The sequence below is a fragment of the Electrona antarctica genome (genome assembly GCF_951216825.1).
Source record: "Electrona antarctica genome assembly, chromosome: 19".
NCBI lineage: Eukaryota > Metazoa > Chordata > Actinopteri > Myctophiformes > Myctophidae > Electrona > Electrona antarctica.
This window is the reverse complement of record NC_136800.1, coordinates 28,308,175-28,335,580: the sequence shown is the minus strand read 5'-3', so window position 1 is coordinate 28,335,580 and position 27,406 is coordinate 28,308,175. Positions and strand designations below refer to the sequence as shown.

The following is a 27,406-nucleotide window of genomic DNA, read 5'->3' as shown; positions in this document are numbered from 1 at the left end:
ACAAGTATCCTTCCCAACGAAAACGGAAGAACATGGATAGTGAGTAGTGACTGTCAGCTTAAAGGTAAACCAGAACAATAATTTTGGACCTGAAAGATTATTCAAATTAATATTTCACAGTCATCATTGTGTGTGTGTGTGTGTGTGTGTGTGTGTGTGTGTGTGTGTGTGTGTGTGTGTGTGTGTGTGTGTGTGTGTGTGTGTGTGTGTGTGTGTGTGTGTGTGTGTGTGTGTGTGTGTGTGTGTGTGTGTGTGTGTGTGTGTGTGTGTGTGTGTGTGTGTGTGTGTGTGTGTGTGTGTGTGTGTGTGCGTGTGTGTGTGCGTGCGTGCGTGCGTGCGTGCGTGCGTGCGTGCGTGCGTGCGTGCGTGCGTGCGTGCGTGCGTGCACAGTGTGTGTGTGCAGGTATAGGAACAGTGTGAGAGGCCTCTTCATTTTCCATCCTGTTCAACTGCCAGCCCATGTCTCAAGCAAGGTCATTCATAAACCATGATCAACTAAAAATAAAGCACCGCTCCTTTCACCGGAGCTGCTCTCCATAATCTGGGTCATATGGCACGAACCGTCTGTATTGGAACACACTGTATGTCGGAAATAATAGGGAGGCCGGGACAGACAGGCCGGGACATTTGTGTGTCTTTCATGTGTGTATAATTTATAGTTTCAAGAGAAGGATTATATTCTGTCAACAAACTGCACAGTAAAATCCCCAGTGGTAATTGATCCATTTGGAACCCTGAGAGTGTATACATTTATACTCTCTCTGAGTTAAATTAACACTCAGGAGATTGTACTGTGTGACTGAGTCGTACATGTTTATTTATAGACCTGCACACTGCCTTTACACTAACTCCTTTGCCCCATACAGTACAGTATGTGAGACTCTGTTGTTGCTGCATGGTGTGTCAGTGCCTAATGTATACAGTGTGTATGGTCCTATTGTCTCTGTACCATATGTGTCAGCACTGTTTGCACTTTGTACACTAACAAACTACATTCCAAGTGGATTGTAAGCTTATTTGCTTGCACAGCGATTCTGATTCAGATTATGTTCTATGTCAGATTGTTTGGGGTAGAGTATTATCAAATATCAATGAACCCATTGCAACTCCTTTTTACATATTTATTAGGTGTGTGTGTGTGTGTGTGTGTGTGTGTGTGTGTGTGTGTGTGTGTGTGTGTGTGTGTGTGTGTGTGTGTGTGTGTGTGTGTGTGTGTGTGTGTGTGTGTGTGTGTGTGTGTGTGTGTGTGTGTGTTCTCTTTCAGCAAATCCCTGCTCTGCATGCATTCAATTCAATTCTAGTCTTGCATAGTCACGCGATCAGAGATCCCTCGCCTGCTGATTCATCTAGTGACATAAATTCAATGAATGGGATAAAACTCTGTGGAAACCATTTGGAGATTTACAAAATGACAGCTTTGGATCAGTTACTAGTGGGACAACACCATGCAGGATTGGTTTTCAAAGTAGGCATAGGTTTGTTAGCACTTCCCCACCCAGAGATCTTTGATTGTCTGGTAGTGCCTTGCTCACAGGCACCTTGGCGTTCACTGAAGGGCAAAGGTTTGCAGCTGTAGCAGTAATTTTATTTGCTGTTAATTTCTTTAATGACCTTTTGGTAAGCTGTGGTATGTGATTGAATCAGTCATGTACCATATGGGCCAACAAATCCCAATTGTGGATCGAAATATTATACAGTATAGGCCTATTTGACATTTCTTTTTTTATAACCTAAAAACAAAAGGTTGTATCACTTCACTTCACCTCACACCTCACACAGTGAAATTAGATTTTCTAATATGGGAGTGGATCAAAGAGTAAAACATAATAATGAATTGAGTTATAGTGCTTCTCATCTTCTGAGACAACTCTCAAAGCACAAATAAGAGAAAATATCTAACTAAACTAAAATAACTGTAAAAGAACCTTATCTGCTCAAATCAATCCTCACTTATGTTCAATATAGGAGTGCCTTCAACTTCTTTTTTGTTATTGATTAAATAAGCATGGTATATTCTTTTAGGCAGACTCGCAACCCTTTTTTTTCTCCACAGACCGCTCGCCCCAGCGGTATTCATTTTGCTGAGGTTAAGGATAAGAATATGTTTAGGGTATAGGCATAGTTTTACTGAGGTTAAGTTTAGGAATAAGGCTAGGTTAATGTTCCAGAAAGAGAATGGCTGTAGTTAAGGTTGAAATTCCCACCAATTTATCTCATTAGCACTGCCTGCACTCCCTGCGTTTCCAAGCTATAAACACTACATTAACCACATGAACTCAAGCATAGGGTCTTGTCTTCATATTTGAACATTCTATACAAAATAAACATTTGTCGAAAACAACAAGCTCACAGAGCTTGCTGATTGGCTATTTTCTATGAAGAGATTTGGGGTAGAGGGGAAACAGGTACCGGGTACCCCCGGTCAATGACGTACTTTATAGGAGGGTTGAAACAATAACGCACCCACCCACACACACACACACATCCATACAGGCACGTGCAGAGGGGGGGCCTACCCGGCCTAGGGGGGCTTGAGCCCCTGCCCTTTTGCCTCAAAGTGCCCCTTCCCAAAAAGAAAAATAATAAAAGAAAAATCATCAAAAAAATATGTTTTCTGTGGGGGGCCAATAGCTTATGTGGGGGGCCAATATGGCCATTGGCCCTTCAAGACGAACATTTGACAAGTAATAATAATTCCACTATCATAATTATTATTTATAATTATACTTTTAATGTGCCGGCTGCCTTGTCAGTTTTAGTTTCAGACTAATGAGAACGTTTTGCTTATTTTACTGTCCAATGACTTGAAATAGCACAAGGGATGGACCCCACAAAAAGACCATCCCCCAAAATTGGTGCACGCTATGCGAGCCCTTTTCTGGGGTTTGAGCCCCTGCCCCCTCAGTGCTCTCTGCATGGCCCTGCATCCACTATAATGTGGCACTGTGAAGTGACAATGAAGCATTTTCCATGCTTCATTCACTTTTAGCTCCACTCAGAGCCATAGATTCAGACTCTTAGTCTTGTTTCTTCCACAATACACTGCCTATGCTACTTGAAGAAACCCCCAAGTTCTTCATCATGTCCCCTCCTCCTCTTCCTCCTCCTTGATGTTTGTTTTTAGGTGAGCAAGTTGATTGGGCAGCCGGGGGTGTTACGGTCGGAAATCACATGGTTTTATTTCGAGACTCTCCGAGACGCCATTTTGGAGGAAAGTTTGGAATTTTCAGACCCTATGCCCAGGAGGAGGAAAGAGGAGAAAGAAAAAAAAGGAGGAGGGGACACGGGGAGAAGTTTGACACGAATACACACAGCCGTTATTGTGCACAGGGGGGGACAGACAGTGTGTGTGTCAAAGAAAGTGGTGGAACCGCACGACACGACACGGGACCGTAAGCACAAGATCTGCAGCTTTGAAAGAGTTTATTTATTTTTTATTGTATTTATATTCGCAAAAAGCTGCGAATCAAAGCCTCGGGGAAGAGTCACCGTGGTGGAGTTCCAATTCCAACAACATTCATCACCTGTGCGTGCGTGAGATTGAACGTGCGTGCACGGCCAACACACAACACACACACACACCAGTCCAGCAGAGAGAGGGAGTTCACTCTTCTTTTTCAAGCAGCATCAAAGCGAAACGAAGCGGGCGGGACTGGAGGACCGGGGCTTTAGCAGCAGCAGCCCTGCCGGCCACACAGCGGCTGATCGCGGCGTACGATCCTGATCCTGATCCTTCCCCCTGGTCAGCTGTCAAGACGGCTGGACGGACGCACGTCGCACGGTGCTCGATACTCGGGCGGGTTTCTTCAGGAGTTCATTTCTGGATAATTTCTGGACACCTGGATTAATTCGGGGATCCTTCGGGTCTGGATCTTGTGTGTGTGTCTCCACAGTTTGTTGGAGAGTGTGTGTGAGTGTGTGTTCTGGGGGGGGAGTCGAACCGTGGAGGGGGTTTCCTAAACCCAGTCCAGGGGAACACACACTTGGACAGCGGGGAAAAGTGAAAGTGCTGCGCGTGTGTCAGTGTGTGTGTGTGTAAGTCTATCTATGTGCGTGTGTGTTCGTGCGTGTAGAGACATAAGTGATCTATAACAGACTGTGTGGTGGGGAGTTCCACTCTCTCACACACACACACCACCACCCTCCTCCTCCTCCTCCTCTTCATCATGCCAGTCAGGAAGAAAGGTAAGCGGCTTTCACCTATCTGTAGCCGGGTGGTGTAGTGCCCTATGTTGTGTCCCCGTCAGAATCGGTCTCCACTCTCCCTCAACTTGGGGGGATATGGGGGGAACGTTATTTTCTGACAGTCAGGGGAAACCCAACCCAAGCTGTCAAAACACCTACCATGAGCGCTTGTTTTTACGACGTTGTTTTGCACTTTCGTATAATCCAACCAATTAGGAAAGGAACTTGTTTTAATGAAATCAGAACGCGGCGGGGGTTTAAAACAAATCATTGGTTAACTTCGAGGTGACACAGATTCCGACGGGGACACCAAACTCGGCGCAACACCACCTGCTAGCATTGCTAAAACGATACAGTGGAGTAACTAACGTTATGCAGCCACCTGAGCGGAAATTCATACATGTCGCTTATGTGACGGACACGTGTCTACAATAACCTGACTAATGTTCTCAATAAGACGTGTCTGTATGGTCTGCTGAACTAAAGTCAGCCTGGAGTAGGCAGGCTAGCTGCTAGCCACAGTGGCTAGCCAAGTTGTTTATGGGGCACCTTGGCTGACCACAAGTCAGTTGTTAAGTCTACTTTTGGGGTTTCATTGTAGCTGCTTTGCAGCGTCACCCATTGAACTTCTGATACATTGTAACCTGCCGTACAATGTTTACATTGTATTACACGGTTGTATAATGCCAGGCGACGTTGTAACCTGCCGTAGAATGTTGGACAGTTGTTGAACGCCGAGAGTTGATCAAGTTCATCCTCTCTGTTATGTTACATTTTGAAATACAAGTGGAACTCTGTGCCCAGTTGGCACAGGATTATTGAACCTATACAAGTTTTAACTACCGGTATGCAAGCAGAAGCACAGCTTAATTGAAAGTTTGAAACTATAGCTACAGTGGAATAAATAAATATAGTTATCACAGGTTGTTTGAAACTATACAACTTAAATTTAGTTAGCACAGTGTTATTGAAACTATACAATACAAATTGAATAAATGTAGTTCTAGTTCGCAGTGAACACAGGGTTATTGAAACTACAAATGGAATACAGTGAATATAGTAGTTTAAGCACAGCGTTATTTAAACTATTACACATGGAATACATATAGTTGGCAACTTGGCACAGGGATATCTGTCTCTCACTTCACCTGAGAGACAGACCGTCAACCCACTGGTGCTATATTTTATTCATGTGTATTCTGCTATGTGAAATTATACTATCCCCAAACAGCAGTTCTTAAACCTTTTCATGTTAAAGTTCCCCAAATCGATACATATTAGGGCTGAGACCTCCATTTGAAAAATATATTGTGACAGTCTTCTCTTATGGGGGTCCCCCCATAGGAGAAGATTGCTGTAGATTTAGTACACAATTCTACAACAGTCTCAAACAGCGGAGAGAGTGAGTCAGCGTGTCAGCGTCCTGTTAAGCATTTTCTGTTTCTATCAGGGAAACTCAAAATCAGATGTGAGTGCCACCCCCTGCATGCATTTGTTTGATAGTTGGTGTAAAACGGTTTGTTTTTGTTAGAGACGTTATTTCTGTTGTTCAGTTGGTGGGTTTTTAGTTTTGTTGTATTTTGATTTGGCACTCACATTTTCCCTGTTTGTTTTGTTTAGGCCCAGACACAATTTTAAATTAAAACACTGAATTAACTTTATCCATAATTTTTTCTCCATTCATTTTCATTGGATATCATGTTATTGTCCCTTAATCCCCAAAGACCACCTATTAGGGAAGTAACAAAATGCATATTATTTGTGTATGTCAAAGCACACAAAGCTCAAGAGCTTATTTCTGTTGTGGAACTTTTGAGTGTAGGTTAAATTCTGTCTAGTAAAGACAAACCGCTCCTCATTTTGCTGGGGGAACCCCCTCAAGGACCACTGGGGGTCCCTGGACCACACTTTGAGACTCACTGTTCTGTGACAGAGGTTATCAACGTGGCGTCCAAGGTCCCTGAGGGGGTGCCGGGGGTCTCCAGCGAAATGATTGATAGTTGGTCACCAAATCATCCTTACGGTTCTGTAACTCTTGAGTGTGTACACATTTACATTTTCACACTGAGTTAAATTAACACTCAAGATTTCATACTAAATGGATGCCTGTGTCCTTCTGGAGGTCTCTGTGTCCCTCAAATTGGGGGTCCGAAAAAGGGTTGAATCACTGGCACTGATAGAGGGGAAAGTAACTGGTTGGAATAACGTGTTCCTGGCTTCCATGTGCTACGTCCAACCTGGGAAACTCCCCCCTGTCGGGTGCAAAGAAGCGTCTTGGACTCCCCCCTGTCAGGTGCAAAGAAGCGGCTTGGACTCCCCCCTGTCAGGTGCAAAGAAGCGGCTTGGACTCCTCATGCATGGAAGGACGCATGAGGTCAGGCTCTCCCCAGAGGGGGGAGCAGAGGGAGTGTAGCACCCAGGATTACATTAGACAATTGACACTGGGTGAAAAAAAGGGGTTGCAAAAATCGTGGGATCAAAATTTAAGATAAAAAGAAGCACATGCTGGACATAATGTATATATGTGTATTAACGTCTACCTCTCCTGCATTGTGTGTGTGTGTGTGTGTGTGTGTGTGTAGATGCGCAGCGCGCCATGCTGCTGCTGGAGGAGTACAGGACGAAACTCAACCACACAGAAGACAGACAACTCAGACACTCCATCCAGAGAGTCATCGACATCTTCCAGAGCAACCTGTTCCAAGCTCTCATAGGTAAGACCCGCCTCGCGTTCTCTTTTCAAATTAGAATTCAAGCTACAGTAGCTGCGACAGACAGCTGCGACTCAACAGGAAGGTAACGCAGCCACTTCAGGTATCCAGGCTACACAGTTTGCCCACAGTTTTTATGAAAGTGTGAATCGAAAAATTCACGTGGTTGCATTCATGTAAGTGCATGGTGATCATGTTTTTATATATATAAAAAAAAAACGCAGATCTACAAGCACACAATGTGTCACATTCGTGACGCATCGTGAACTTGTAGATCTACTATTTTTGGCAAAGAGATTTGGTGTAGATGGAAAATGTGGTCAGAGTACAGTTGTAGCTCAAGTGCAGTTCTTTAAGATCACATTCACACCTTTAGACTTGGTGCGATTGGGGCGTAAAGTTGCATCATTGTTGCATTTTTTATTTGGTGCGTTTTGTCATTCACACGCGTTGGGCTTTGTCAACCGCAGCAGGAAACTTTATGAATGTGTTCAATTCATAAACTACCCCATTAGACCACGTATGTCCACGGGACATCTTTACGCTGCATAATTATGCCTTCTCCTTCTTCATCGTGTGCCAAATACCAACTTCTTCCTCCCACAATGGCACATTCTTTGGTTTATTCCCTATATTTGAGGCGATTGCATTCACACCTGCGGTAATCTGCCATCTGGTGTGCTTTGAATCGAAGCCCCTGTTTTTTTTGGTGATGCGTTGGTTTGTTCCGCACCAGAATTCAAATGAGCCTTCACACCCAAACGAAGCACACTTTCCGACAATATGCAGCAGGATTCATTTTAATTGCAGTAAAACATATATACTGGTGTGAATGCACCCTATGACTACAGGGGTTTAAGTGGTTAAAAACCTCTACCTTTTCTTCATTCAGCCTCTCCATATACCTGCACTTTCATCATCAATGGGCCTATGCGTGTGTACTGTACTGTATGTATAGTGAAATGCATGAAACAATCCGTTGAGTTGTTGCCATGTTCAAAAGATGAAGCGGTCTGCAACTGATTACTTAACCACTTTAAACCTGCCTTGACTATTTTGGGCAGATCATCTGTTATTTTCGCAGGTCCCAGTTTGAAATGGGGCTTTTAGGGTGTTAAACAAAACAAGAAAATTTGGTCAGGCGGTTTGTGAGATTAGCTCCAAAAACACAGACGCACTTATAGACGGTTCCCTGCAGAATGCAGAGTCTAGACGGCGTAAAGATAAAACGTTGAGGAGATAGATTGGTGGAGAGGGAGAGAGTGGTGGAGAGGGAGAGAGCCAGCCGAGGAGGAGAGATGTTCCAACTCAAGACACACTGAGCCAGTGACGGAGGAAAAGCACTCCTTTTTTTGATTGTTGAATACTTTATTAGTCAGAAATGTAATCAGCACGTGGTACGGTAAGACATTAGGGCTAAAAGAATAACACAGAAACGTCCTGGGGACTTGTTTCCATTGCAGTCCTATGTATTCAATTCATCAACATAGCATGGAAAATTAACAATAATTCATGTCATCAACATGTATACAAACACTTTCACCTGCGGTTACGGTACGAGGGGAATGCTGTGCTGTGTGTGTGTGTGTGTGTGTATTGTAGGCACTGTCACCCATCCATTGCAGGCAAGTCTAAACTTGTTACCGGATCAACACAAACAAGGGAAAAAAAGGGTGCAACCTAATCATGTGCTGGTGCGACCATAAGGAAGTTGGTAGCACCACCATTGCTGTCAGTGGAAATGTAATGTGTAGCTCTGCAGTCTCACAGAGCTGCTTTAGTGGTCATCAATAACATAGAACATCACTGTCATCACTCTCTGGCAGAAACCTTGTATGTTGTATCTCCATATTTATTTTCTTCTGTAAATGAATGCACTTGGTTGTACCGCAGTGGTAGTGAAGTTTGGATTTTGCTATAAGTGGTTATGTGTGTCTGTGGCTTTCTAGTATTAGTATATAACTAATGAAAGGTATTAACAAGAGCTTGTGAATAAATAATAACTACATAATTACTCATGGATTCAAGTTCTCAGTCGCCATAACTGATTTCAGTCATTTAGTCATCGGAGCAGCGAAAATAGCCGATCTACAAGCTCTCAATGCAACACATTGAGAGCTTATTGAGAGCTTATTTCCGGTTATTGTTTTAAGAATAGAGCATTTGAAGTGGTCAAACTCACAAATATGTTCAGAAGCGTCTTCCCTGAAATCTTAATAGTCTGATATTTCATGTAAAAGCAAAGGTTAGCTTCAGTGTGTGATTTCTTCACCTGGTTGCTCAGTATGTATAGAACAGCAGGAACAATAACTTGTGTTCATTGTTTAGGAAACTGCACTAGTGTGTGGTGGGCTCCTTTTCATACTGTTTCACAAATCGCACATTCATCCATGAATAACTACATTGGATCCATTGAAACACAGCTCCTTTCCCCCCCATTCCCTGAAAAGTAACTGTTTTGGACATATAAGGTTTCCATACACATGCTCTTTTGGCCTGGCTTGTCTTTGTTGTGCTTTACAACAATGCCAAAGAAGCCCTTCACAGCTGTCATCATAGGTCCACGGCCCTGCTTTCTTGTGACGTCATTTAAAAGAGTTTAAGGATGCACTCGGCACTGAGGATTTGGTAACACTTTACATAAAGGTTGGGTCTATTAATGTACAGTATCATAATCACATGTATAATGCACTTCTAAGGCTTCATAATATTTGTTATAAATGTTAGTAATCATTTAGCCTATGCCAACTTATAACAAGGTTTTATGAAGTGTTATAAGTGCATTATAAGCTCAGCCTATGCAGCCTTATAAGTGCATTATATGTGATTATGACGCGTTATATAGACCCAACTTTATATGAAGTTTTACTGAGGACTTTACTGTGCTGTAATAATGAACGCATAGCGCTTTTATCCAAAGCTCTTTACATAGTGCATTACATTCACCCATTCACACACACATTCATACATCAATGGCGGTGAAATCCATGCAAGGCACCAACCTGCACATCGGGAGCAATTAGGGGTTCAGAGTCTTGCTCAAGGACACTTCGACACTAACCATGGGTGGAAGCAAGCCCACTGTGCCATGGTGTATTGTATCTATCGATAGCATGCATTAGGATTCGATCCCCTAATTCTAAAGTGAGAGTTGAAAAGATGTGTTTATGGCATCATTGAAAATTGTCCAGCTATTGTATACAGTATATGGACAGAGGCCTTCAGTCGACCGGGGGTCTCTAAGTAATTCAGACGGAGAGGCTTATTGTTGGTATCAACCGAGAATGCAGGAGGACGGTGGTTTTCAACATTTTTCATATCAAGGTCCATTATTTATTCGGTATTTGAGCAACGGACCACCATTTGATGTGATTTAGCCTCTCGGACCCAAAACATAGACTATTTTAGTATTTTGTTGTCATTGGATAAGATTTTGTCGGAACTGTATGCTCTCAAGAGTACGCACGGTCATACACACGGTTGCGTGTTCCCTTGTGGTCCAAAGGCGAGCGCTCCACCAAATCTCTTTTATTTGAAACTGTAGAACTGAAGATTTAGTTTTGTTCAGCTTCTTTGCTGTTGACTTCACCTTTTAGGTTGATATATCGGACAGGTCATTATGTGACTTTTGGCAACATCTTATCACTATTGTGCAACCTCAAGCTCTTGCCGCGCTATGATCTTGTAGATCTGCTATTTTTGAATATACTGTATAGAGGCTATATTTTTAAAGCAAAGATTTTAAACTCAAATCTTTGCTTCTGGGGGTCCCTGGCACAGAACAATTTTGCGATGAATACATTTGACATTAAAAAGTTTGAGAATTGTGAAACAGAAAACCGTTAGGATTTGGAAGACTTTTTTGTTTTTTTTAATCAGCCTCAGGTCTCAATAGGTTGAAATCTGGCATGGGCTGCACTCTGTTCAGCATCGTTCCATGGTTCCATTCCATTGTTGTGGGCCTGCTGTGCTGTGCGGTCACAGTGGGGTGTTAAGTCATGGACTGGCCTGGTATGCAAGTGTGGGTCAGATAGCAGTAAGTTAGCGGGGGTTTCACTGCTTACTGTGTGGGTGGAGAAAGACAACACAGGGACACACCCCTAATGTCAACCAACACTCAGCGCTTGATGGAAAGCTAAGAGGGAGACGGCGTGGGAGAGACAGACAGACAGACAGACGATTGAATACTTTATTAACAAGTTGGTTAAGACCCTCCCACTGTAGGAAAGCTGAGGGGCATACAGTATGAAAGCTCAGAGAGACAGTTTTAGAGACGGGAAAGCAGAGAGAGAAAGGGACTATGATTGCTGTAAGAAAGCTGAGAGGGAGACGGTGTAGGAGAGGGAGACAGCAGTAGGACAGCAGAGAGGGGGACAGTGTAGGAGAGGGAGACAGCAGTAGGACGGCAGAGAGGGGGACAGTGTAGGAGAGACAGACAGTAGTAGGACAGCAGAGAGGGGGACAGTGTAGGAGAGGGAGACAGCAGTAGGACAGCAGAGAGGGGGACAGTGTAGGAGAGGGAGACAGCAGTAGGACAGCAGAGAGGGGGACAGTGTAGGAGAGGGAGACAGCAGTAGGACAGCAGAGAGGGGGACAGTGTAGGAGAGACAGACAGCAGTAGGACGGCAGAGAGGGGGACAGTGTAGGAGAGGGAGACAGCAGTAGGACAGCAGAGAGGGGGACAGTGTAGGAGAGGGAGACAGCAGTAGGACAGCAGAGAGGGGGACAGTGTAGGAGAGACAGACAGCAGTAGGACGGCAGAGAGGGGGACAGTGTAGGAGAGGGAGACAGCAGTAGGACGGCAGAGAGGGGGACAGTGTAGGAGAGGGAGACAGCAGTAGGACAGCAGAGAGGGGGACAGTGTAGGAGAGGGAGACAGCAGTAGGACGGCAGAGAGGGGGACAGTGTAGGAGAGGGAGACAGCAGTAGGACGGCAGAGAGGGGGACAGTGTAGGAGAGACAGACAGTAGTAGGACAGCAGAGAGGGGGACAGTGTAGGAGTAAGGAGAGACAGACAGTAGTAGGGGGACAGTGTAGGAGAGACATAGGATGAGACATGTCTCTGGTAGGTCTCCAGATAGGCTAATGGTGCATGAAGTCGTAGAGGTGAACGTCTCTCAGACACACTGTTCCATTGTGAGACACGTGGTGTCTTAAAGACTGGGGGACTGTCTACTGAACACTGAGGAAAAAATGTGTCATCTTGCATGGTTGGATTAGAAGGGTGTGGCTGGCAGGAGGTTATTGTAGCAGCCGCGGTTACCATATAACTCCCAAAAAGAGGCAGAGATTTGTGTGACTGTTATTGCCAGAGGCGGCTTTCATGTATTTCCCTTATATCGTTTGCTTTTTCTTTCGCCCTACTTGATCATGCTACAGCGTCACACGAAAGGATACAAGGTAGCAGATCTGCTACTTTTGCTACTATTTGTACAGAATCCTGAAACAGTTTTGGACATATGAGGTTTCCACCCGACGTACTGTAGACGATACATTTCCTATACTGTACTATGACTATGTAATATGACTCTATTTTAATAAAAGCTTTTAAGGGTATTACAGCTTTGTTGTACACAAAAGGAAGAAAGATGGAGAAGAGATTACATACCAACTTTACAAGTAGATCTCATTCAATGTTGGGTACAGGCCCCAAGGGGTCCGGGCGGGGATGATCCAGGGGGTCCGCAAATCAGTGATTTATTGTTGAGACCCTTACGGGGTCTGTAACTCTGGGAGTGTTCAATTGGAACCAAATTTTTGTCAAATAGGTTTTTATTAAACAGATTATAAATTATTAAACAAACATTATTATATGAAATACATTTTTCTTTTATAGAAAACAAAAAATGAAAGAAAAAATACAAAGACAAAAAAGAGAAAGAAATCCCTCAACCCATACTGCTCAGTGACACGGCATACTATAGAATAAGATGATAGAAAGCTCATGGAAAACATCTGAAAAGAAACCATATCAATGGTATCCTGTCTATTAATCGTTTCTACTCGGGTAATGGACAAGGGGTAGCCAAACCTTATCTAAATGGAACCAAATTGACCCGCGTAAGGATCACATGAGGATCCGTGGCCCAATGCATATCAAACCGGGGGGAACCACTGGCCATACTGTACATGACAATGGTTAGTTTGAGAGCCACGCTGTTCTGGGGGGTTATGTCACAGTCATATCCATAACCTCAGTTCATACCTCCCTCTGGGATGTTATTTCTGTATCATAAGACAGTCATTGTATGGCGTTTAACCCCCGAGGCCTGTTGGCATTGGCCACTTTCACTGTCATCCATGTGGAAGCACTCTCTCTCTCTCTCTCTCTCTCTCTCTATACCCCCCACATTACTTTGCTCCATTCATACTGTATTGCATCATTGTGCGTCTTGCATCATTTACAGTGTCTCAGTCTGTCAGCAATGAGTCGACAAACAGCATAAACACAACAGTAAATGATGCCTGGCATTGACCTGAATTAAGATGTAATTAAACAAATGCACCTGGTTGTGCAAACCCTACCTGTGGATTATAACGGGCACAGTGACTTTAACCTTTTCTTTTTACTCCCTAAATGTACCTACCTGTGGACTACACCAGTGTGAGTGTACACACGCTGACATTTTGCACCTTAATCCCTTGTACAACGCGTTGTCTTTTGTTTCATTTTCTCTATGTAGATAATATTTAATTTATTTATATAGTTTTTATTGATCTCTCTCCCTTTCTCCCCCCCTTTTTCTTCCATTTCTCTTATGTAAAAAATAAATAAAAAAATAAATCACCCGCTGTTTTACACTTGTAAACCTGTGATGTGACAATAAAATAGATCCTGATTAATCCCGTCTGACCCAAAAGTTAATAATCTCTTTGTGGCAGCCTGGCCATTCTCAACCACGTTTCATGTCCATGTGTTTTCAATTTATCTGGCAAACAAAGAAACGAACATGACCGATTATAATATACTACCAGGAATTATGGTTCTCAAAGTGTGTGTGTGTATGTGTGTGTGTGAAGGGGGGGGGGGGGGGGGGGGGACCAGGGACAGTTGGCAGTTGGCAACCCTGTGGAATAACGCTTGTATAGTTCCCAAACCTTTTAGCTCAAGACCCAAAAGAGAAATGAGTTTGCCCGGTACCCAAACTAATGAAAATAGCAGATGTACAAGCTGACAACACGTCGCTTCGCGCTGCGTTGTGAGTTTGTAGATCGGCTATTTTCACAATGTTTGCTTTTTTTTGTGGAAAAATATCAGTTTATTTTTTTGATATTTTATTGGGGCTTTGTACCAGCTGCTTTAGCAAGCTGGTTAGACAATGATCATGAAATGTAGACGACCGCTTCACGACTATTCACCATCTAGTTGAGCAGTTCTGTTGTATACCCAACAAGGCCTGTGGAATTCATAGGCATAGTCATACAGTAGTAGCCAATTTGAATGGAATCTGATCAAACTGACATACTGATACAGAACAATATATTGCTGTCAGGTGGAAACCTTGTATGACCAAAACCATTCCATTACAAAATATATAATAATAAAACATAAAATAATATCTACAAGCTCACAATGCATATTCATATCTCGACACGTTGGGAGCTTGTAGATCTTCTATTTTTGATTGTGGACCACCACCGCTGCAAATATAAAAGCAGCTGGTAATAATATGGTAATTGCTTGCCTTTATTTGACAGGTAACAGAGGTAGACAGGAAAGGGGGGAGAGAGACAGGGGGAGGACACGCAGCAAAGACCCGAACCTGCGACACGCTGTAAAGCAGGCCATTTGGACAAGTTTTGACCAGTTTTTATAGTACAGTTTGTTGATTACTTTTGATGCAGTAATGGTCTTATCCTTTTTGTTGTCACTTCACTGTTCACTGTCACCCGGGGACCCCCCCAGGGTTTCCTGCACAATTTTTTGCACATTTTCTTTTTTAGGGGGGCTAGTGAATCATGGTGTGTGTGATATGAAATGTGAGCTTTAATCATATTCCATCATATTCAAGTGCTTTTGGAGAGAAATGAGACAGACTCCATGCAGTCACTTTCAGTAGTAGAGGCCTGCAGAGGGGAGCTGCATGTGTCTGTACCCAGGTGATGGTCGTTGATGCTCATTAATACATCAAGGAAGGCAATTATGTTAAATGGTCTACATCTATCCTAAGATGCCATCAAAGAAAGCTTTTTTTACATGTTAAGTTTGTTAAAGCTGATAGACAAGTTTCCAGTGTTTGTACACAGAATTCAAATAGCTCCACCCCTGTCATTCTATTGGCCGAGCCAGGTCACTTCAGGCTATGGGATTGTTGTTGCTGCTGGGAGGGACGCTATGGATATTGCGCTCGTATGGCTAAATATGACATTAAAAAAGTATTAATTTCTATCTATCTTAGTTACAACAATGACATTGAGTTGACATGTTTTTTGAAGGGTAACTGTAGCATAATCGCAATATCACACGACTGACACGACGAGTCCCGCAAATGAGGAAGTAGGAAGTAGCGGAGGAGACTCACTGGCTCTCAATTCAATTCTTTTATTTGTAATCGTGCATATAAAACATATTTCCCCTCAAATACCCCAGCCACTACAGCATCGTTCATGTGAACTACTCTGTCCACGGTTATTCATTGCAATGAAGAAAAATCGCTATGATGATCCGCGTCGGCTGTCCCGTTGGCGAGCAGGTTGAATGCATGCTTCAAGCCGGCCGGACCACCCAACCATGCGCTATACATAGCGATTCTCATAATTTAGGCCTACATATTAAATCATAAACATACCATTTCACATGAACAATGTTGGTGAAACTAAGATATGGGGATAATATTATAAATTTCAATGAAATCGCATCGCGTTGTCATTGTAATACTGCTGGGTTGAATACACTGTCACAGCCTCGCGCTGCAATTGGCTAAAAGTTTAAATCCCCCCCGACGTCCCGTCTAGTAAACTAGTGGATATAAACAGTGCATTCAGCCAGAGGGGGCCAAAGGGAGAGTGTGCTGTTGCAGGAGAACACCTCAGCATCATAATACAGGGAAAGATGGAGGGAAAAAAGGCCAAAAAAAATACATTTATATATATTTTAAATTTTGGCTGAAAACGTGTCTATATCACCTTTAACTCAAGCTAGGTTATAAACAAGAAAGCATGTTTATAGTTGTTGCACAGAAATTAGGTCATTTTACATGAAAAGTAATGCTACTTTTGCAAATAATTGTGAAAAAAAGCTTGGGGGGGAAGATAAATCAGTCTGGAAAATTATTTTGTTTTTAAAATATTGTGAAAAATATTATCGTGACCCCCCCCCCCCCCCAGTGCCTCCCCATGCAGTGTTCCCCCAGTGTCTGCCCAGTGCCTCCCCAGTGTCTGCCCAGTGTCTGCCCAGTGTCTGCCCAGTGTCTGCCCAGTGCCTCCCCAGTGTCTGCCCAGTGCCTCCCCAGTGTCTGCCCAGTGCCTCCCCAGCGTCTGCCCAGTGCCTCCCCAGTGTCTGCCCAGTGCCTCCCCAGTGTCTGCCCAGTGCCTCCCCAGTGTCTGCCCAGTGCCTCCCCAGTGTCTGCCCAGTGTCTGCCCAGTGTCTGCCCAGTGCCTCCCCAGTGTCTGCCCAGTGCCTCCCCAGTGTCTGCCCAGTGCCTCCCCAGTGTCTGCCCAGTGCCTCCCCAGTGTCTGCCCAGTGCCTCCCCAGTGCCTCCCCAGTGTCTGCCCAGTGCCTCCCCAGTGTCTGCCCAGTGCCTCCCCAGTGCCTGCCCAGTGTCTGCCCAGTGCCTCCCCAGTGTCTGCCCAGTGCCTCCCCAGTGCCTCCCCAGTGCCTCCCCAGTGTCTGCCCAGTGCCTCCCCAGTGCCTCCCCAGTGTCTGCCCAGTGCCTCCCCAGTGTCTGCCCAGTGCCTCCCCAGGGCCTCCCCAGTGTCTGCCCAGTGTCTGCCCAGTGCCTCCCCAGTGTCTGCCCAGTGCCTGCCCAGTGCCTCCCCAGTGTCTGCCCAGTGCCTCCCCAGTGCCTCCCCAGTGCCTCCCCAGTGCCTCCCCAGTGTCTCCCCAGTGCCTCCCCAGTGTCTCCCCAGTGCCTCCCCAGTGCCTCCCCAGTGTCTGCCCAGTGTCTGCCCAGTGCCTCCCCAGTGTCTCCCCAGTGTCTCCCCAGTGCCTCCCCAGTGCCTCCCCAGTGTCTCCCCAGTGTCTCCCCAGTGCCTCCCCAGTGTCTGCCCAGTGCCTCCCCAGTGTCTGCCCAGTGCCTCCCCAGTGTCTGCCCAGTGCCTCCCCAGTGCCTGCCCAGTGCTTTCCCAGTGTCTCCCCAGTGTCTGCCCAGTACCTCCCCAGTGTCTGCCCAGTGTCTGCCCAGTGTCTGCCCAGTGTCTGCCCAGTGCCTCCCCAGTGTCCCCCTGAGTGCCTCCCCAGTGCCTCCCCAGTGCCTCCCCAGTGTCCCCAGTGCCTCCCCAGTGTCTCTCCAGTGTCAAGCAATACAGCAATACAAGAGCAATTTTCCAATCTAATTAATTAATTAATCAAAACTTTCGTCTAGGCCGCGCGCCAGAAAGCCCCCAGCCCCATGCCAAAGCTTTTTCCTGCAGGAAACACTACCCCCCCCCAGTTGTGTAGAGAGAGGGTCCAGGGAAAGACTGCTCTGCTACGAGGGGTAACTGCTTGTAGTGGAGCGCGCCAGCCAGGGAGACCAACTGAACAGCAGGAATGCGGTCCGGCCTGTTTGAGTTTCCCATCGCTGGCTGGCCGGCTGGCTGCTAAAGTCAGGTTTACTGGCAGTCCAACAACGGACAGACAAGACTGGCCGAGGACACAGCAAAGAGTTGCAGTCAGAGGGACGGAAAAGATTCCGGTACATTTCCGGAGACGTCTCTGTATTTTACATGGGGAACTGGCTAAGCACTTTTCAACCTGACGTCCCTGTTTTTGGACATGTCTTTATAGGTGAAAGATGTTCAAGCTTGTAGTCTCCGTTGTCTGAATCCCACTGTAACAACCACTGTTTGGGAACAGGCACACATAGGTTCAAACAGTGGTGGAAAAAGTACTCACAGTTTTTACTTAATTTTTACTTAAGTATCAATGCTGCAATATAGAAGTACTCTGTTACAAGGACATGTCCGGAATTCAAAGTATTGGCATCAATATGTATTTAAAGTAGAAAGTATTCATTGTGCAGAATGTCTCATTTTCTCGTTTTCACATGTATAAAAATCATTTGAAAATAGCAGATCTAAAAGCTCACAATGTGTCACATCGCAGCCATTTCTTTCATTTTCCATACATTTCAGTAGTTTCAAGTTTCTGTTAGTTTCATAGCTGGTGTGGAACAGGTGTGGACTGCCAGTTAACATTTGATGAGCGTCACAGAAATGTTGACTGCAAGACCTATGAGCTCCTTGGCGATGGGAGAGGATTACAAGTACAGCAGAGAAAGTGAAGTGAATTAAATAGCCTTTTGTCTGAATGAAGCCGTGTGCACTTGACCTGATGAAAACCCACGCTGTTAGAAGAGGATCAGTGACAGTGTCCTTGCTAAGTGCCGTAAGCAGTATCTGGCTGGCTATACCTGTTGCCTGCTGCTACCTCGCTTCCAGACCAGTTTTCCACTGTAAGGAAAGGTGGTCTACGAAAACAAAATCTGGATTATTTTGAGATTTAAAAAAAAATATTCCGGCATTTGAATTTCAGATGGTAAAACACATGGTTCATAATGCCTTCTCAGTGTCTGTCTCCTTGAAAGTGTTCCCAAAACTAGCTGAATTGGTTTTTATCTTTCTTGTTGCCCAAAGGCTGTCTTCCTTCCCCTTATCTTGGTTGGAGAGCTGAACTAAACATGCCACAGCAGCAGCCAAGTCAAGGCAGTAGCCAGACGGCTCAGATAGATATCTTAACTGTCTCTGGAGTTGATGAGGTAAGATGGTGGGTGTGTAACCACGTGGGACTCGCGAGAGTGAGAGAGAGAGTGAGTTTGGGTTTTAGTTGGGTATTATTTATACATAATGCTTTGTGGTGCATTTTAAGTTTGCATACCTGCTACTTTTGATGCTTTCGTGTGTGGTACAGGGTTTCTCAAAGTGGGGGCCGTAATGCAAGTCCAGGGGTGCCACAGGATGCTTTGATAATATTTGGAATTTATCAATGTCATTTCATCACTTCTGTACTTGCACTAACTGTACTTGTGCGTTCTTTTTCAATCTACGTACACCAAATCTCTTGGGCAAAAATAGCTCATCTACAAGCTAACGTGTCGCACGACACATTGTGAGCTTGTAGATTGATTGATTGATTGAATACTTTATCGGCAGAAATGTAATCAGTACAGGGGTAAAGTCAAACAGAAATGTAATCAGTACAGGGTACAGTCAAACAGAAATGTAATCAGTATAGGGTACAGTCAAACAGAAATGTAATCAGTACAGGGTACAGTCAAACAGAAATGTAATCAGTACAGGGTACAGTCAAACACATGTCCAATGGGATTACCGAAAAAAGTCCTTGTGGTCCTGGGTATTCAATTCATAATCATGACATGAAAAATAACAAGAAAAATCAAATCATCATAAAGGGTAGAAATACCAAAAATATGCCCTTTGGCTGAAAGATGGATTTACAGGCCTGTTTTAAAGGACGCCAGGGATTTGCATTTTTTGAGGGAGGGAGTCAGGGCATTCCACACTTGGGTGGCAGTGCTGTAGAAGGAGAATTTGCCCATGTTTGTTTTGAAAGTGGGCGGTACAGATTGTTGTTGTTCTTGTATTGTGGGTACAAGTGGGTTGTATTGTGCGTGTGGGAGTCACTCACTTTTTTTTAGGTAGTTTGTCAGGTATGCGGGTACAGAGGGCATAGAGGGCGAAGCTGCATTTACATTTTTTAATGTCAGTCCCAATTTCAATTGCTTAACTCTGTTTTCTACCCGGAGCCACCCTAGACTATCAAAATGGGTTGCAAAATGATGGGTCATGGGCCCCATGATCGAGGAGTAGTCGAATTAGTTTGTTTTGGGAGGTTTGTAGCTTGGTCTTTAGTGTCATAGGGATGTTTGAGAACCAAGAGGTGCAAACATAGTCAAGGTAGGGCTGAATTAGGGATCCCGCTAGAGTCTTCAGAGCACTTTTGTTGACAGACGAGGAAATTCTGCCCAGAAATCTTGTTATTTGGTTTACTTTTTTGATTACCCTTGGCTTGTTGCCATGCTTTCACCTGTTTGTTGTCAAGAATACAGCCAAGATATGTAATCTGTTCTTTGCTGGAGATTACTATGTCGTCAACTCTGACCTTGAAATCATTTCCATTTACTTTACTGAGAGCATGTTTGGACCCAAAAAGAATGGATTCTGTTTTTTCCAAGATGTAGTGAGAGTTTGTTATCGGTAAGCCAAGTTTGGATTTTGGTGAGTTCTGAACTGAGAGCTTCCTCAACCTGCATTCCTCCCCCGAGATCAGGAGTGCTGAGTCGTCAGCAAAGATCTGCAATGTTTTGCCGAATGTTTCCCTCAGAATTATACCCGGAAGTTATGCAGGATCGCCTACTGTGGCGATTAGGAGTGGTATTGGTCTCGCTGAGCAGTTAGGGGTGGCGATTAGGAGTGGTATTGGTCTCGCTGAGCAGTTAGGGGTTAAGTTTTTTGCTCAGGAGCACTTTAACACGTAGGCCATGGCATGGAGCTTCCAGTTCCCAGACGGTCTGTCTACCCACTTATCTATGGCTGCCTCCATAACATATGTATTATTAGTAAGGTATGTTTTAATTTACAGTAGGTGTATTGTGGTCCTATGTGTGATACTGTGATTATGAAAGAGAAAATTTAATCAAATCTGTTTGGCTTTTAGGCTTTGTAAACAAATCCTGAAAGCTGGAAGCCTTTTAGTCAAAAGGCCCAATCGAAATACTGGTACATCATTTTTGTGACATCATAACCCTAACTCCTCCCCCATTATTATACAACGCACTTAAGGCTTAACACTATGTGTGACTTAAAGGGCCACTTCACCCCATTTGCAAACCAGATCTTATTTTTGCTCACTTCCTTCCTGGACTACAATTCCTATAATGCTTTGGTCCACTGCTCCTTGTGGATAGGGGGAGGGATGTCTTACTGAGACAACATGTAGTCCAGGAAATAAGTGAGCCCAGTGTCCATGACATCATGGAGCCCATGGACACTTTGAAATACTGAAATATCTAAAAACGCATATTACCCACATAAAAACCCCCAGGAAAGTGTTTCTTGTCTTCCAAACATCATTAAAAAAGATCTGGTTGCAAAAGGGATGAAGTGCCCCTTTAACCACTCATCTGGTTTGGAATATAAACGCTTCTAGAGAGAGTTGAGATGTGACAGCGCAAAGTAGTAATAGAAGATTATAACTCACGGTTTTGGGGGGAAATGGAAGGCGGGACTTTACAGAGTAAAATCTGCCTCATCTGCTTGGCAGTGGGCACTCTAGCGCCCTTATTCTGGAAAAAAAAGAAAGACGGCGCACTGAAAGTGTTAAGTTCAGGTGGGTGGTGCTAAGGTGAATACCAGGTATACTTAATGAACCGGTGGGTGTGGCCACATAAAATCATAATTTTAACACATCAGACTGTAAAATCACGGCACTCGATGATTAACGTCTACTCATGCTTCTGTGTTTCTCCCCAGACACTTTTCAGTTGCTTGATTCAGTATTTAGATATTTCATATGAATTTCATCAGACTTCAAACATCCTTGGTTCTGTTTTTTTATTTTATTAAGCCCCCTCACGCATAGATGGATAATCTCAGTCATCTTGAAGTTACAGTGGATATAGATATAGGAAAGGGGCGTGTCTGATAAAATGAATATCAAATATGTAAATACTGCAGCTGTCCGGTGTGCTCACAAAACCATGAGTAGACGATAAATTGACCCCAAACATGTTTGAAGGTGAAATATCCCTTTAACTCTTTGAGCGTTTCAAGGATTTCTATATAGTAGGTAGACTTCTCTATGGCCAGAATGGCGTTTTTGAATGATTTATTGAAAATTCTCTGTTGTGAATGTGTGACAACGAAAGACCTTCAGAGAAAGCTTGACTTGTCTGCTTCCAGGAAAAAAATGAACTGAGTTGATAAAATGTTTAGTTCTTGTGTTGGAAGCCATTTAAAAGAGCCTGCATTTACACTGTTTCTGTTTCTAGGACAACCAAAAAAAGTTATGCCCGGTTGAAGTTTTATTTTCTAAATAACTTTTTTTCTGCTGGGCATACATAGCCATGCAATATCTCATTTTAAAGGGTGAGTTGTCTAGTTCAATTAAAATAAAATAAAAAGTTTCTCACATGTACCACTGTAGATATTTTGCCATCTATAAATAGCATGGTCAGTCATGATCAATCTGACCTATCCAGCTAAAAGTCCCCATAGCTCTGAAATTGGAACATCATATAAACTCAATTCTTTTTTGGGGTAAAATTAGACATTCTAACGCACATTTTGATATATACCATGTTTACATAGTCTTACCAGTACCTTGTCTATTCATGCATGTATCTCAAAAACCTGTTATGAAGAAACACAGTTTTGATAAAAAACACATCCAAGGACATTGTTTTGATATGACTTGGTGCCCATGATATGTATCAAAATATAGACTTGAATGTATACTGTATTATAAAAAAGAAATTGAGTTATTACCATCTACCGTTACAGAGTAAATCACAGTTGAAACTTGCTTAGTCATATACAATAAACCTCACAATAGTGAACAAAATAGTCATGACAGGTCTAACTCATTGTAAAAGCGTCTTTTATTTTTTTACGACTACTAACATAATAAAATGATAAATATTACAGAAAATAAATAGGCCTACATACAAAACAGTTACTCCTCCCCTAGCTCTGATCCATAGCTCTAAATGCGCATTTAGAGCTATGGATCAGAGCTACTCCTCCCAAATGTCCCCAAACCCAGTCCTTGACGGTGTGTGTGTGTGAGTTAACCTGACTCCGCCATATGGGGCAGCAGAGTGTACACTGTGTTCCCCCCTCCTGCTCCCATCTGGGAACTCTCAGGCAGACTTGATGCCCGGCCACAAAACGGCCTGGCCAATCAGCAGCAGCTTCTAGCAACTTCTAGCAGCAGCTTCTAGCTTCTACTAGCTGCTGCTGATTGGCCAGGCCGTTTTGTGAGCAACTTCGCTTCTAGCTGCTGCTGATTGGCCAGGCCGTTTTGTGGCCGGGCCTCAAGTCTGCCTGAGAGTTCCCAGATGGGAGCAGGAGGGGGGAACCCAGTGTACTCTCTGCTGCCCCATCTGGCGGAGTCAGGTTATGTGTGAGTAGGCTAAATAAAAAAAACACCCAAAAACTGCCCCCCCCTGAAATGAATGAATGAATGAATCCGGTTCAGTGTCGGAGAACGCCATCGCAGTCTTGACTCTTCATCCTCCTCCTCCTCCTCCTCATCTGATGCCAGTTCTAAATATATAAAAAGAAATAAACATTTTAGCTGTAGTCAGTGCACGCTACTATTACATGGCGTTTTACCCGGCTGCTGGCGATCAATGATTTTATTGTGCAGTGTCTTTGTGGGCCGAGTCGTGGCATGACAAATACAAATAGATGCTTGTATAAGTAGTATCACGATAAAATAATATGGCAACGTTAGAATGAAACACCAATGAGTGATCGGTGGTAATGTAGCTAGCTGCCCAGGGTATATCCAGCACCATTGCGTCGCAATCATCCAGCAACATTGGTACTGGCTATTGCCCGGGCTTGTGGCCCGGCCAATAGCCAGTACCATTTGTGCAGTGTTTGTTAGCAACTACTACTAGCCAACAGCCAGTGGAATGTGGTGACGTGATGGTGCTGGATATACGCTGGGCAGCTACATTACACGCGATCACTCATTGGTGGTGTCATTCTAACGTCGCCATATTATTTTATCGTGATACTAATTATACAAACATCTATTTGTATGCCACGATGCCACGATTCGGCCCACAAAGACACAGTACAATACATTCATTTGATCAGATGTTTTTGTTAGCTACGTCGATCACCTATAGTACCGACCCTTGTTATATATTCTCCGACTATGCATGTCACGATGACTAAACCAGTTAGATCTATCCATATATGGTTCTACCACATCTATCTGATATCAGCACTAGGTCGGCTCGGGCCAAATATAGGGATCGTCTTACTAGACATGTCATATTAGGGCATTTTCGAATACAATAAAATTACCTTTTAGCGAAGGCATCAGCCTTGGTGGTAACTCCGGTGGGGAGAAGAAAAAACATTGCACACGTGTAATCCGCGAGGGTGGATGTTGCAGCCCGGCCAACGGTCTGGGACTGGAGAATGCCACTGGACACGGATGGATCATTTTTCAGATTGTTTTTTTTGCGGCGACTGCAAACCTGGCTGAAAAACTCTTCCTCCAGTGCCCACCTCGGAGGAGTCAACCAACCCCCCTGTTCACTGGGGGCTGGGCGTCAGTTTCCAATAGGAAAGCATACACGTGTGTCACGTGACACGGGAATTCTGGGAAATGTAGTTGATATTTATGCTCAATACTATATACAGAGGTGCGGACCGAATTAATATATTGGTATTAATAAAAAAAGAGAACTACGGAAAATCACGTACAGGGCAGAAAAGACTAATGCAAAACTCCACGTGTTTTCCAGTAGTAATCTGTCTAAGGGTTAAGGTGTGTTAAGTTGTCTCCTCAACCACTCTGTCTTAGAGAAAGGCAGGTCCATGCATCATGCATGGCACGCACGCACGCACGCACGCACGCACGCACGCACGCACGCACGCACGCACACAGGTCTTGCACTAGGATGTTTGCGCAGCTTGCATGGGAATCCTTCTCCCATCTATCTCACGGTCTGTTCATTCATTTTCTCTCTCTCTCTATCACACACACGCGCACAGACACACACGCACTGACACACACGCACTGACACACACGCACTGACACACACACACACACAGTCACACACGCACACACACGCCCACACGCACACTGTTCCCCTCTTCTGACCTCTCTCGCTCTCTCTCTCATTTCCCTGCACGCTCATTGCTCGCACTGCCATTGCTCTGTCTCAGCTCTTGCTAATGAAAAATAGATTGCTGCTGCACAGCCCCCCCCCTCCCCCCTCCTTTTCCACCCACATCCATCTACTACCCCCCCCCCCCCCCCCCCCCCAAGGCACTCCAAGATATGTATGCACTGGACTGAACACAATGTAATCTGTCTGTTGACACGACCATTACCCCAAGTCTGTAATCCCACAACTGCTGTTAGAGAGAGAGACAGAGAGAGAGACTTGATGTGTTTGAGTTTTCCTTACATTTACATTTCTTACATGTACATGGATTGAAGCACTGTTTCCCAAACAGCGGGGCGGGACCCATTCCTGTGTCGCAGACTCATTTTTATAGGTCATGAGTAAATTAAATATAGTAAATAAAGTTTCCTATGTTTTACTTTTGCATTTAAAAAAATGTAAATTCCCAATTCGTTCATTGCTATAATGAAAGCATGTTGGCCTGTTTTTGGGGTTATTTGTTAATTAAAGAGAATTTGAAGTGGTCAAACTAGCAATAGAATGCAATATGCATGTTCAATCTTCCAGAAAACCCTTTTACATTTTGTGCTACAGTAATTGTGTGTGTGTGTGTGTGTGTGTGTGTGTGTGTGTGTGTGTGTGTGTGTGTGCGTGTGCGTGTGCGTGCGTGCGTGCGTGCGTGCGCGCGCGTGCGCGCAAAACGCAGATCAGGTCATGAGTTGACATTGTTTTTTGTTTAATCCCTGTGCATGTGTGAAACCCCTGCAGTCTCTCGTCACAGTTTTGACGTGCGCCGTCTTGTCCGTCTACGTATACTTACCTTTTTGGGGAAGTATTTCTGTTACTTACTTCCTGTTTTATAATAGGAGGGCACTCCCCGGTTTACTGTGATTATGTTTACACAGAGTAACGGTGGCAGTGTGGGAGAGACCAGGGGAGATTGTGTGGGACAGTGTTGCTTTTGACAGCAAAACATTGATTTTAAAGTTTTAGTGTTAGTTTAGTTTTAGTCGACTAAATATAAGATTTTAGTCGACTAAATGTACAGTTGACTTAGCCGGACTAACTTTGCGACGTGTTGTGAGCTTGTAGATTGGCTGTTTTCAGCATGCAACCAAGCATAAATTGACTTGTCTTTTAATTCTACTGGACGAATTTCTTGACGAAATTGTCAATATATTTAGTGTTACATTTTTTGTCATAGTTTTGGTCGACAAAATCAACCCTGCTGTGTGGGACAGTGGGTCTTCTAGTGGGGGTCCGGGAACTCAAGGGTATTGCAGAGGGTCTCTCGGCCAAATATAACGTTTTTTATTTTTTTCAGGCTTCACCTGACAAAAAACTGCAAAAGTAGCAGATATACAAGCTCAAAATGTGTGTTTTGAGCTTGTAGATCTGTTAATTTGATGCTTTTGTGTTGACGCTGCTGTATGATCAGTTAGGGCGTTATTTACGAAAAAAGACAAAAAGTTAGGTGGCACGGTGGCACAGTCGGTAGTGCTGTCGCCTCACAGTCCTGGGTTCGATTCCCGCTGGGGAAGCTGTGGGTGCTGGGGGCGTGCTCTCTCCCCCGCGTCATCAGTGCCCATACCCGAGGCGGGGGTTGGCGAAAGGGCCTTTCTGTGTGGAGTTTGCATGTTCTCCCCGTGTCCCCTAGGTACCCTCACAAAAACATGCAGTAATCCTGGTCTCTAAACTACCTCCCACTGGCGCCTGATGGAGGGGAAAGGAACTGGTCGGAATAACGTGTTCCTTCCACGCGCTACGTCCGGTCGGGGAAACTCCCCCTGTCAGGTGAAAAGAAGCAGCTTGGACTCCTCATGCATTGAAGGAAGCATGAGGTCAGTCCGCTGCCCCCCCCCCCCCCCCAGGTTGGCAGAGGAAGTGTAGCCCAGGATTACATTAGATAATTGACACTGGGTGAAAAAATGGGTTGCAAAAATCGTGGGATAAAAATTATATAAAAATAAAAACGAGTCGAGCACTTTCATTGTCATTTTTTTGTATAACTACTTCAGTGCTCGTTAGTTAGAATTTGCTGAAGTTTATCACAGTGCTGTGGGTATGTAAGTTACATAGCAAAATGTTTCCATTCCAACCAAAGGATTTAATGATTTACAGGCTGGAGACAGAACCATGTCTACTGAAGTTTTTTTGTTGAAATAGTTCACGCTCCTTTCGTACAGTTTATTTTGCTTTAGACTTCCTTCACTTAAGCCTTATAAACTTAACAAATAGAGAAATTGGCCTAAAGCTCACAACATGTAGATAGGCTATTTTGCACTATTAAAAAGAATGTTTTGGGACGCCTTTAATACAATGACCAATGGACCAGTGACCAAAAATAGAGAAGTGTTTGAAGAGTGTCTCCCAAGACCACCTTAATAGGCTGGAATGTCTATTTAATTTAAGCTGTACAACCAAGAGTTCTGTCAGCAGAACAGATAACCCTTCTATACGATATCATCTTTAACTGAT

General features: G+C 44.1%; 1 protein-coding gene across 10 annotated transcripts in view; it reads left to right on the top strand.

The window, feature by feature from the left end:
- Positions 1-3,267: 3,267 nt before the first annotated feature.
- dlg1b (discs large MAGUK scaffold protein 1b) overlaps positions 3,268-27,406 on the top strand; it is a 166,502-nt gene continuing 142,363 nt past the window's right edge. For 6 of the 10 annotated variants that reach the window (XM_079530381.1, XM_079530385.1, XM_079530384.1 and 3 more), the window contains exons 1-2: positions 3,268-4,185; positions 6,768-6,899. In XM_079530381.1, the coding sequence (XP_079386507.1) occupies positions 4,167-4,185; positions 6,768-6,899 (151 nt within the window). In that variant the 5' untranslated portion in view covers positions 3,268-4,166. The remainder of the gene's footprint in view (positions 4,186-6,767; positions 6,900-27,406) is intronic. The other 4 variants (XM_079530380.1, XM_079530388.1, XM_079530387.1 and 1 more) reach the window with 1 other exon arrangement.